The sequence below is a fragment of the Momordica charantia genome (genome assembly GCF_013281855.1).
Source record: "Momordica charantia cultivar OHB3-1 chromosome 8 unlocalized genomic scaffold, Mcharantia_2.0 BLBB01000008.1, whole genome shotgun sequence".
Lineage (NCBI taxonomy): Eukaryota > Viridiplantae > Streptophyta > Magnoliopsida > Cucurbitales > Cucurbitaceae > Momordica > Momordica charantia.
In genome coordinates this window covers 12,521,248-12,532,986 of record NW_028275166.1, presented here as the reverse complement: position 1 = coordinate 12,532,986, position 11,739 = coordinate 12,521,248, and the positions used below count along the sequence as shown (strand labels likewise).

The following is an 11,739-nucleotide window of genomic DNA, read 5'->3' as shown; positions in this document are numbered from 1 at the left end:
TCTCCCTCTCTCAGCCCATTCGCAGCGCCATCGCATGGTCAGGAATCTAAAAATTAAGCTCCACTCTCGAGATTTAATCTCTCCTTCATCTCACAGATATTATGCAAACTGCACCAAGCTCCGAGCCACCAGCATAATCGGAGAGATTTAACCGTTGAATCTTCCCACAAGTTCAAAATCAAATGTTAGTTGCCCTTCTCCTCGTGTACTTCAAGGAGAAGCCATCGAAAGCCGTCGTTCAGAGGCTAAGACGATAATAAGAATGGGCTGAGAGAGCCGAGGAAACTGAGGGAGACATTTTCCTCCTTTTTGGTTTAAAGTCCTAAACCTGTCTAAATATGAACCAATCGGATTTTGAATCAACCCGTACAGTTTTTTTAATTTGTACACATCTACACGCCACATCAGATTTAGTTAAATCTGACTTTTTTTTAACGGTAGGGATCAAATTGTAACCAATGTTAAAGTACAGGGACTAAATCGTTATTTTAATGAAAGTTCAATGACTAAATCGTTAGTTTAATGAAATTTTAGGGACGAAATGTGTTTTTTAACCTAAAAATTAAAAGAGAATTTGTTTTTTCTTTAATAATTAAAAAGGGGTTTAAAAGAAAATAATATGATTATAAGGTCCTAAATAAAGAATAATAAGTTTTAAAAATGTAAGAAGATAAAAAGTTCCTTTCCTTTTAAAAATAAGTTTTCAAATCTATCTACCGCTTTCAAATTAATAAATAAATAAAAATAAATTCTTTCTAAAAACTCGGATGATAAAGATTGGAATTGGAAAGTTGACCAATAAAAAATAATAAGATAATTTAAGATGAAATATAGTAACAATTTTCGAACGGATGTTGTAGGGTGCTAACACATTTTCTACTTTCAATATTCAGATGTCGATAGTTGGTGGCGACCCCAAATCCCTTCTCTTGAAAGAAACCCTTTTGCGTCGTGATGTTTCGATAGTTTAGCGACTCCACTAAGAATACTTTAGAGAGTCAAGCCTAATATTTTATCATTTATTATCCTTTTATATTTTGTTTTGGTAAATTTATTGTTTGTTTGTTATTGTTCATATTATGATAAATATCATCATACCCAGACTCGGTGACTGAGTAGTGTGACCTTCGTGGAATTTCGGTTCCCGTGCAGGTGCATGAAATTCTCCACTCAAATTTATCATGCTGTGAAAATATATGGAAGATTTGAGTCTCTACTCTTTATAGGTTGTTATAGATCCCAGCTTTACACTCACACATGAGATTTGCATTTTACTCCTTTTGATTTATTTGATTTACTTTCTTTTTCCATTAGAATTTATAAATTATCAACTTTGATAGTAGCGTGGGTTCGAATAAATCTCCGTCCAAAGAATGGATAGAAAAAAGCCATGAAGCAGTCGAAAAAAGGTAAGAAAATTTGCATGGTGTACATGGTGATTGCGCATTAGAACATGTTGTTGTACCATTCAAAGGCGTAACCTTTATAGATAGACAAGCCCAATTCTTAAAAAAATATGACAATATAGCTCAACTTTTGCATGTACAAGTTAACTCCCCAATATTAAAGGCATTAGTGGAACATTGAGATCCAATTTATGGATATTTTCACTTTTAATTCCATAGACATGACCCCTACTATCAAGGAGTATCGTACTCTCGTACAAGTCCTAACACCCGGAGAAATTAAGGTTTATTCTTATGACATTGGGCTTACAATAAAAATAACCTCATTTTCATTTTTGGGTAAGATTCGCGCGAAGGGAGTAGAAAAGCAAATAAAAAAGAAAGGAGAAAATACATGCATGCCAATAGAGTACATACTAAATCTTCCGCAAAATTTTGAAAATCAAGGAAAAATGTTGTCATTATTAACTTTGTGTATTTTCAACACAATTTTGTTCCTCAAGGTCACTAGGTATGTAGAGGAGCGGGTAGTTAAGTTTTTTGCTAAGGTGGAAATAAGAGTTGGATCCCATTGTACCGTACTAGTTGAAACATTTCCCTCGTTAAATTATTGTAGGATGAAGGGAGAGGGGAAGTTGTTCAGATACACACAATTGTTATACATCTGGATTCTTAGTCATATAAAGTGTTCGCCAGACTTGGGTGTCCTCAAGTCAACTTTGCTAGTTCTTAAAACAAGTTTCAAAATCTCATTCTCAAGTTCGTTCAATCTGGTTGGAGCTCGACAAATCCAGGAAAAGAAAAATGAAAGACTTATTTTGCAAAGCTAAGCTTGAAGGATATAGTATGGAAAGCTTCGTGGATGTCAATCCAGCTCATGATGTATAAGTGTGACAATTTCTAGAGCTTGCTGTTATTAGGTCCATGGGGATGCATATATTATGTCCCATTAATGGTATTACGTCAGGTATGGGTTCGACAATTAATCTCTGCCACACATGAGCTAAACGACTCGAAATTTGCATATGAAATGATTTCCTATGAAGAAAAAATTCAACACATTGTCATGGAATGGAAGACTATATATAGAATCCAATGTGGACGATATCATGATGACGTTTCTGAGGTGTACGAGTTATGGCATTGAATAGTGGAAAATTTGTGTGATGGCCTTATCAACTCTCGACGGTGAAGAGAAGCTTGAGATTCATACCAAGGAATTTCTAATCAAGGAAGACGCAGTCAAGCAATTTGTACATGAATCGGAATATAGGGAGTTGCAAAAAAGAAACTCATCATTAGCACAAGAGAATGACAAATTACAATCAAAATTGGATTATGAGCTTCTACGCAATCTCAAGTTAGAAAATGAGTTGGATCAGGCAAGAAGTATTGTCACTGGCCAAAAAAAGATACAAAGAGAGAATGTGGCTTTGGAGGAAGAGGTTCTCGATATTAACAAAAGAATGCATCTAATTAGGATAGGAAGAGAGACCTTGCAGAAAGCACTGAAAGTGCCGGATGGTCGGATGTCACAACAACAATCTGAGATTAGTTCCATATAGGCAGAAATTGTTGCTCTTCAGGGACAAATTGAGATTTTGGAAGAAAGAGAAGGACAATTGATTCAACATGCTAACGAAAATCAGACGCTCAGGGAAACTCTTCAGGTTCTCAAGATTCGACTTGACAAGTACAAGAATGTCGTCGAGGGATTGATAAATGATTTCACCCATCTGAAGAGACATTATGAGCAAACAAGGAATGAACTAGATCGCACGAATCATTATAACACAGTGTTGCGTCACAAATTAGAGTACGTGCTCTCTCAAATCAGAAAGACGACCCAGAGAGCAGATGACTTTGCCGAGGAGAGGCATGCACTCTCACGACTGTCATGGCACCTACATAGCTTAACAGCAAGAGCACACCCCAGTTTTTGGGCAAGCTTAGTAGAGATTTGGAGCATTGGAGAAATTTTACTAAACCAATACTTTAATTTACGGTAGTTAGATAGTCTAAACATTTTTCAATTTTTGCACAATCATATTTTTCAATTTTTTTATTTTATTTCATTTTTTTAGGGCATGGCGAATTATTTGTAGTTCCGTCCTTGCAATAATACATTTGTTTTTTTTAAAGTAATTTTTGACTCACTCATTTTTTTTCACTCTCCTTTAAATTGGCCCATAACATAAGAAATTAAAGAATATAAGAGATTTTTTCAAGATAGCTCGCTTACCAACATATCGATACCTTACTAGGCAAAAGACAAGCGTAATTGAGGATCAGAAAGCTGAACCAGAAAAGACAAGAATGTATATCGATGACATTCGAGAGAAGATAGAAGCAATTCTCCTCATTTTATAAAATGACAAGACAGTCACAAACCTTGCTCAACCTAGCAACACAGTTAGTCAACCATTGAAAAAATGATCTTATCTGCACAGGTTTGGCCCGACCCTTCGTCAGTCAGCTATCTGTTATTTTCATTAATACACTAAAACACATTTTCTATGATCAGATGATAGGAAGCGCTTCCACCAATTTCTCTAATATCATGATGATGGGAGAAAGAATTAAACACGGGGTCAAGCATGGCCCGATAACCAATACTGTTGGGGAACCATCAACTGTGAATAAGGTAAACTCTTTAAAGAAGAAGGAGGGGGAAGTACAGATGGTAGGAGGAGACCGTCTCTCTTGGAAGTAGCAACCATATGGTAGGGTGCCGCAGTATTCTTCACATTATCACCTGACACCAATGGATATTACCAGCCCTACGTGAATAATGCCACCGTACAATACTCTCCTAATACCTCTCAAAATTTCAGACCTCTAGTAAATCAAAGCTTCCAACTCAGAGGTTATTAGCAAAATACTCCTTATGTGGGACAACATAATAGTAGAGCGACATACAAGAAACCTCAGTTCAACCCAATCCCGATGGCCTATATTGGGCTTTTGCCTCGATTATTTCAAAGCAATCAATTGGTGCCAGTGCCCGTTGATCCAATCCAACCGCCCTACCCAATATGGTATGACTCAATGGCCCATTGTGATTATCATGTAGGAGCCGCAAGGCATGCAACGAAGAATTGTATTGCACTAAAGTATAGAGTCCAGACTTTGATAAAGGCTGAATGGTTAAACTTCAAGAAGGATAACAGACCAGATGTTAATAATAACCCATTACCAAATCATCAGAACCCTCAAGTGAATATAGTAGAATGTCAAGAGTTTGAGTTAAATAATTGGGTGGCTAAAATTTCAACCCTTATGAGAGAACTTTATGAACATAATGCAGTAGATTTTGGCATGGAGGCCCTCCCTCTCTCTGTATCCACTACTGTGATTTCAAAAAGTTCTCTCTCTATATACAGCCCAAACTCTATCTTTTTATATCCAATAATGTGATTTCACAAAGTTCTTTCTATATATACATGCCCAAACTTTCTCTCTATATCCACTGCTGTGATTTCAAAAAGTTCTCTCATAGGGGTCGAAATTTCAGCCACCCAATTGTTTAACTCAAATTCTTGACATTCTACTGCATTCACTTGAGGATTCTGATGATTTGGTAATGAGTAATTATTAACATCGAGCCCGTTTTCCTTCTTGAAGTTCAACCATCCAGCTTTATCAAAGCCTAGACTCTATACTTTAGAGCAATGCAATTCTCCGTTGAATGCCATGTGGCTCCTGAATGATAATCATAACAGGCGTTTAGGGCATACAATTTTTGGTAGGGCGGTTAGACTAGATCCACGGGCATTTGTGCAAATTGATTGCTTTGAAATAATTGAGGTAGAAGCTCAATATAGGTCATTAGATTGGATCTAATTGAGGTGGTTTGCGTATTGCCCTGCTATTGAGTGTTTTGTTGCTGACCTCTGAGTTGGAAGCTTTGATTTATTAGAGGTTTGAAATTTTGAGAGGTATTGAGAGAGTATTTCAAGGTGACATTATTCACATAGGGTTGGTGATATTCGTAAGGTGCTGGGTGATAATGTGAAGAATATCGCGGTACCCTACCATATGGTTGCCGCTTCTAAGAGAGACTGTCTCCTCGTACCATATGTACTTCACACTCCTTTGAAGAGTTTACCTTCTTTGTAGTTGATGACTCCTCAACAGTATCGGTTATCCGATCGTGCTTGACCCAGTGTCAATTCCTTTTCCAATCGTTATGAAGTTAGAGAAATTTGTGGAAGTGTATCCTATCATCCGATCGTAGAAGGGATGCTTTAGTTTGTTAATGAAAATAGTGGATAACTTCTTTTTAAACAAAGGTGGTTGAGTTGCGTTGTTGTATCTCTCCTCATTTAAGCATATTCCTTGAAACCTTCTCTACACTTCTTTTCCATTCTCAGTAAATTCAAGTGATTTAGAGACATGTCTATGTTGTGTTTATAATACTTTAGAAAAAGCCAGATATTTCCATGAACAAACATGAGTGTCGTCTAGCTGCATATACCAATGAGACATTGAGCCTGACAAATTTTATTGAAAATAGTGTGTTCGCACGGAATTTTCGGAGAAATTATATTTCATGGAGTTAAAACTTTTATATTTGTAGTATGTATTGTATATTGGATTCAATCTCTAATCTTTATCCTCTGATTCCTTCTCTCGAACTTGATATGAGGATTGCGATGCTTGTTCTTGAATTCAGATCGAAGTTCTATGTTCTTCGAAAGTCTTCAAGTCTTAAAATCTTCAAAGTCTTCAAGTTGGTTTTCGAATCTTCAAGTCTTTTAGAGAGTCTTCAATTTTGTGTGAATTCTCTCAATTATGAAATTCTGAATCCAGAAAATGAATGAGGTCCCCTCTATTTATTGAAGTTTCCATAAGCTTTGGTGGGGTATTGGGCTTGAATAATTTTGGGCCAAGCCCAATTATTTAAATGGATTTATTTAAATTTAAATATTAATCCACTTTATTTCATAGTAAATTGGGTTTTGGGCCAAGTTTGTGAACCAAATTGATTCCAAGGCTAATACTCATATGACCCAATTACATATTTTAATTGTCGAATTATCTTTAATTTTAATTTAGGGTTAATATATAATTAATCCCTAAATAAAATAGATAATGACGTGACCGTTTATGATTGACTCAAAATTTATGGTTCTACAAATTCCCCATTTTCAAAATTTATGCCAAATATAATTGTGGCTGAGTTTCGAAAATATTGTGCAATCAAAAAGATGAATTTAAGTCATAATTTTGAAAAAAATATTAATCATGGACCAAGATATCATTGTAGGTCCAATTGACAATAAATTTACATAATTTAAAATGAGACATCTGAAATTTAAATTATCTTTAGAAGTTTTTTTAACTTTGAATTTAATTTAAAAGTCAAAATATGATTCAAATTCGAATTTGGGATGAATTTGAAAATTTGGAATTTATCCAACTTTAAATTGAACGTTGGATTTTAGTTCAAATTTGAATTTTGGCTCAAATTCGAAAACATGAAATTTTTTTCAACTTAATTAAAAAAATTGGAACATAATTCAAATTCAAATTTGGGATGAATTCGAGATATTTTTTTTTAATTTACCCAAAAATTAAGCTGAATTATGGTTCAAATTTGAATTTTGGACCAAATTTAAAAACATGAAATTTATCCCACCCAATTTAAAAGTCGGAATATAATTCGTATTCAAATTTGGGATGAATTCAAAACTTTTTGAATTTATCCAACTTTAAATTAAACGCTGGATTTATGGCTCAAATTTGAATTTTGGATCAAATTTGAAAATATGGAATTTATTCAACGCAATTTAAAAGTCGGAATATAATTCGAATCCAAATTTGGGATGAATTCAAAACTTTTGAATTTATTCAACTTTAAATTAAACGCTAGATTTATGGTTCAAATTTATATTTGGGATCAAATTTGAAAACATGAAATTTATCCAACGTAATTTAAAAGGTGGAATATAATTCAAATTTTTGATGAATTTGAAAAGGATTTAAATTTGATATGGTTTAAATTAAGTTGAACTATGGTTCAAATTTAGAATTTGAATTTGAATAAAGAATCCTACGTGGGAGCTAATTTGAGTTAAAATCCCACCTGATTTCAATTTCGAATTTGAATAGGAATCTTATTTAAGTTGAGATTTGATTTGGGTCAACTTAAGAATCCACTCAAATTTCCAACCATAATTTGAAAAATGAATCATATTTGAATTGGGATTTGGATTATATTATGGTTTGAACCCAACTTTTTGCCTATAGATTGAGCATTCAAGTGCACAGCAGAAGTCCAGTGAAAAGATTGGCTTCAAAATTCCTTCCTTTTTTTTCTTAAATTCTTGGCTTCTAGTATTCATGTTCCTCCCTTCCTTATGCAGCTTTGAATTATCATCGAGGTTATTATCCTCTGTTCATCCATCTTATTTCCATCATCGAAGTTTCAATTTTCAACCAACTTCTAGTGGAGTATGATGTGAAGCACGAAGACCTTAAACCTTACTTCGTTTATGCGAGACGACTGCTGGAGAGGTTCGATGGAGTATCACTAGAGCATGTTCCTCATCTTATCCTTAGCAAATTTGGCTACTGCTCTTACAGTTTCAAAAGATGAGACGTTGCACATTTCACTCTGCGAAAAATGGATCACCCCACCAATCGAAAGTGAGCATCAAGAAGCAAATGCTATATCAGTTTGCATCATTGAAGAAGAAGATTGACGACATTCCATTATAGATTATCTTCAACATGGAAAGCTTCCAGTAGATCTCTGACATAAGAATGAAATACATAAAAGAGCTACTCGATTTATCTACTACAAAGATACTCTTTACCGACGCTCATTTGAAGACCTCTTCCTTAGATGTTTGGGAAATAAAGAATCTGCTAAGGCATTAAAAGAAGCACACTCGGGAGTTTATGCTTCCAAACTAGTTGTAGGTTTGGAAGCTTGCATTTCCATGCATTATATTCATGGTTGGTTGACTCACTACTTCAACACACATTACAAAACACTTGGGGAGGTTCCAAGTCCCAGGATGGTTGAGTTTTCAGGTGAAGGTGGCTCTATATATTTTAAAAATGTTGCAGCTCGTGAATTGATTCATAAAGGTAAGTCCATAGCATGACATGTAAACGTTCAATCCAGGAATCGGAACGAACTTTTAATAGATGATGTCAATTTGTCATTCGCACAGTGTTCCTATTTCTCAAGCCTTAGAACTTGTCACCTATCATCACGATGCGGGGATTCAATGGTTATTGAATCATACAACCCTCACCGATTTGGTCGACAGTTTGGCGTCTATTAGGACATACATTTCTTTTTGAAAGAAATGACCCCCTTAGTTAATTTGGACAACGTCCTATATCATTGGAGAGTTTGCACTTGAACTAATACATCATCACGAGTGTTCCTTTCGGCTCGTACATTAAATCCACATGAACAAGTCACTGCTCAATACAAAAGTTGGTGGTCTAGCAAACATGGGGATTACCTCGAGAAAGGTATATCAAAGTTGGTGAATAGTGCTCTTCCTCCTTCACCATAACCTAAATCCCCAAAACATAAAGGAGGTAATAAAGGAGGAAAAGACCTTCGTTTAATTGAGGATAAAGTCTCTGCTTCGACACCGGATGTTAGCAAACACACTAAAGAGAGCCAGGACAGTAATGGCGACCGTCATTGGAAGCGAATCAAGAGATCCAAGAAATCTTCCCACATTGACGATTGGTTCCTCTTCCTTTAGTTCTTACTCTTCTTACTTTTCCTTTATCATCACATCTTCTAATTTAATCCATTTCTTTTTATAGCTACCTTTGGAGGACTTCATCGAAAAAGTGGACCAGGAGCATAGTGGAGAGCGATGATGAGTCCAGATGGTTTTGAATCTTTCCATAAAACATATTGAAAGTTCCAATACCTTTATAGTTGAGAAGATAACTTCCCCGCCTCTTCCTATTATGGTCAATACTCCTCAACATTCTCAACCAGTTCAGAATAAAGCGCCAGTTGCAAACCCTGAGATCTCTCATTACTCTGCTGAAAATGTAATCTCTAATTTTGCCCACAAGCAACTATAGCCATGTGGGAAGACATACAGGAAAAGATTGTCCGTACTCCCTTTGAGAATGTTGCTAATCTAAAAAACGAAGTACATAAAATATTCGGCTGGATCTCCAACACTCGAACAGGTAACTTAACATCTCTCTAGGCATTCGTGGACGACTACTTCCAGAAAGTTGAAAGATATAATAATCTAGAGTCCTAAATTTCTACTCAACTAACAAGGTTCGTCAACTCGAAGAGATGAGATCTAATTTGGAGAAATAATTACTAGATGAAGATCACATACTCGGAGAGTAGAATGCTCCAAGAGCAATTCAATAAATTGGCCTCAAGAATCGAGGAGCATGAGGTTGAGCTTAAAGCTATGAGGATTGAAGCTAAGACGCTCTCCTGTTTAATTTATGAGAAAGGAAATGATCTGGACAAACATAGGCTTGAAACCTCTACGATACGTGATGAGATAAGTAGTATGGAATACACCGCTACTACCAATGAAACAAATGTGAGATCTCTTGAGGGAGTTCGTAATGCTTTGGAAAGTGCATGCCAAGAGCTAAAAGAGTTCAAGTGGAAGCCTTGATTTTTTTATTATTATTATTTTTTTACTTTTATAATATCATGCAGAGACATTTTATTTGCCTATTTATTAGCCAGTGACATATTAATGTACTTAACATTTTTTCTTTGGTATAATAAAATTCATGAATTTTGTTTATACCTTTTCTTTTTTAATTTTTTGTTTAGATTTGAACTTAAAATTTTCTTTAAGCTGCCTACGTACCTTTAGATGAAATGGATCAAGTCATAACGTAGTTCAAATACAAGAATATATATAATTTTTTTTGGGCCGTTCACCTTTTAAACTCATGTGGGTCAGGAGTATCATGCAGTTTAGACTCTTACGATGATGAGTGTTTACATTTCACGCATAAAATCTTTTAAGAAATTTACCGTTAATCGGACCAATTCTCAATCCATCTTTATCAATGATCTTATATGCTCCATTTGTGTAGACTTCTTTGATGATATAGGGTTTGTCCTATTTAGGTGTGAACTTATTCCCTGTGTGACGTGTCGTGATGATAGGTCTTCGAACAACAAGAACCATATCACCAACCTGAAATGACCGAGGCCGAACATTTTTATTGAAGGCTTTGGTCATTCGAGTATGATGGTATTCCAATGTTTGTTGTGCATCAAGTCTCTTTTTGTCAAGTGCTTCTAACTCTTGAAGGCGTAATTTTGCATTATCTTCAGTGGTTAAACCTTCTAGCACGGCCCTTCGTAGTGATGGAATTTCTCTCTCCAATGGAAGAATAGCTTCTACACCATAAACTAAAGAGTAAGGCGTAGCTCCTGTAGGAGTACGATGAGTAGTTCGATAAGCCCATAACACTTCACCGATCTTCTCTTGCCAGTCTTTTTTTATCTTGAAGACCACTTTCTTCAAAAAGTTGCATAACGTCTTGTTGAATGCTTATGTCAACCCATTCGCTGCAGCATTATACATGGATGATTTATATTGCTTGAAGCTAAACTTTTTGCACAGTTTGTCCATCAGACTATTGGAGAATTGTCTGTCATTGTCAGTGACAATTCGTTGAGGTATACCGTACCGAAAAATTATGAGTTCGTACGAAATTTGCAATGTTCTCTTTCTTTGCCTCTTTTAGTGCAATCGCTTCAGCCCCACCTTGAAAAATAACCAGTCCTTGCGAGTATGTAAGAATGTCCAGCTGAAGATTTGGGCGTTATAGGACTAACAAGATCAAGTCCCCAAGATTCAAATGACCACGAAGTTGCAGTGGGAAGTAGAGGCTCTGGTGGCTGATGTATGAAATTAGCGTGAATCTGACAAGCTTCACACTTCTTCGCATATTCCATAGAATCTTGAACCATTGTGGGCCAATAATAACCCATTCTCTTTAATCGGAAACGGAGCTTTGGTACAGATTGGGGAGCACCACAAACTCTAGAGTGTGCTCCTTCTAATGTCTTATCAGATTCTTCCTTTCCCAAACATCGAAGGAAGAGGCCTTCAAATGAGCGTCGGTAAAGAGTATCTTTGTGATAGATAAATCGAATAGCTCTTCTATGTATTTCAGTCTTATGTCGGAGATCTACTGGAAGCTTTCCATGTTGAAGATAATCTATAATGGATTGTCGTCAATCTTCTTCTTCAATGATGCAAACTGATATAGTATTTGCTTCTTGATGCTCACTTTTGATTGGTGGGGTGATCCATTTTTGGCAGAGTGAAATCTGCAACATCTCATC

General features: G+C 35.7%; 1 protein-coding gene across 1 annotated transcript; it reads right to left on the bottom strand.

Moving 5' to 3' along the window:
* Positions 1–10,501: 10,501 nt before the first annotated feature.
* On the bottom strand, positions 10,502–11,361 carry LOC148209536 (uncharacterized). The gene is made up of 2 exons (XM_088126904.1): positions 11,169–11,361; positions 10,502–10,818 (listed from the first exon to the last, which is right to left on the bottom strand). The coding sequence occupies exons 1-2, from the start codon at positions 11,359–11,361 to the stop codon at positions 10,502–10,504; spliced, it is 510 nt and encodes a 169-aa protein (XP_087983030.1).
* Positions 11,362–11,739: the final 378 nt, after the last annotated feature.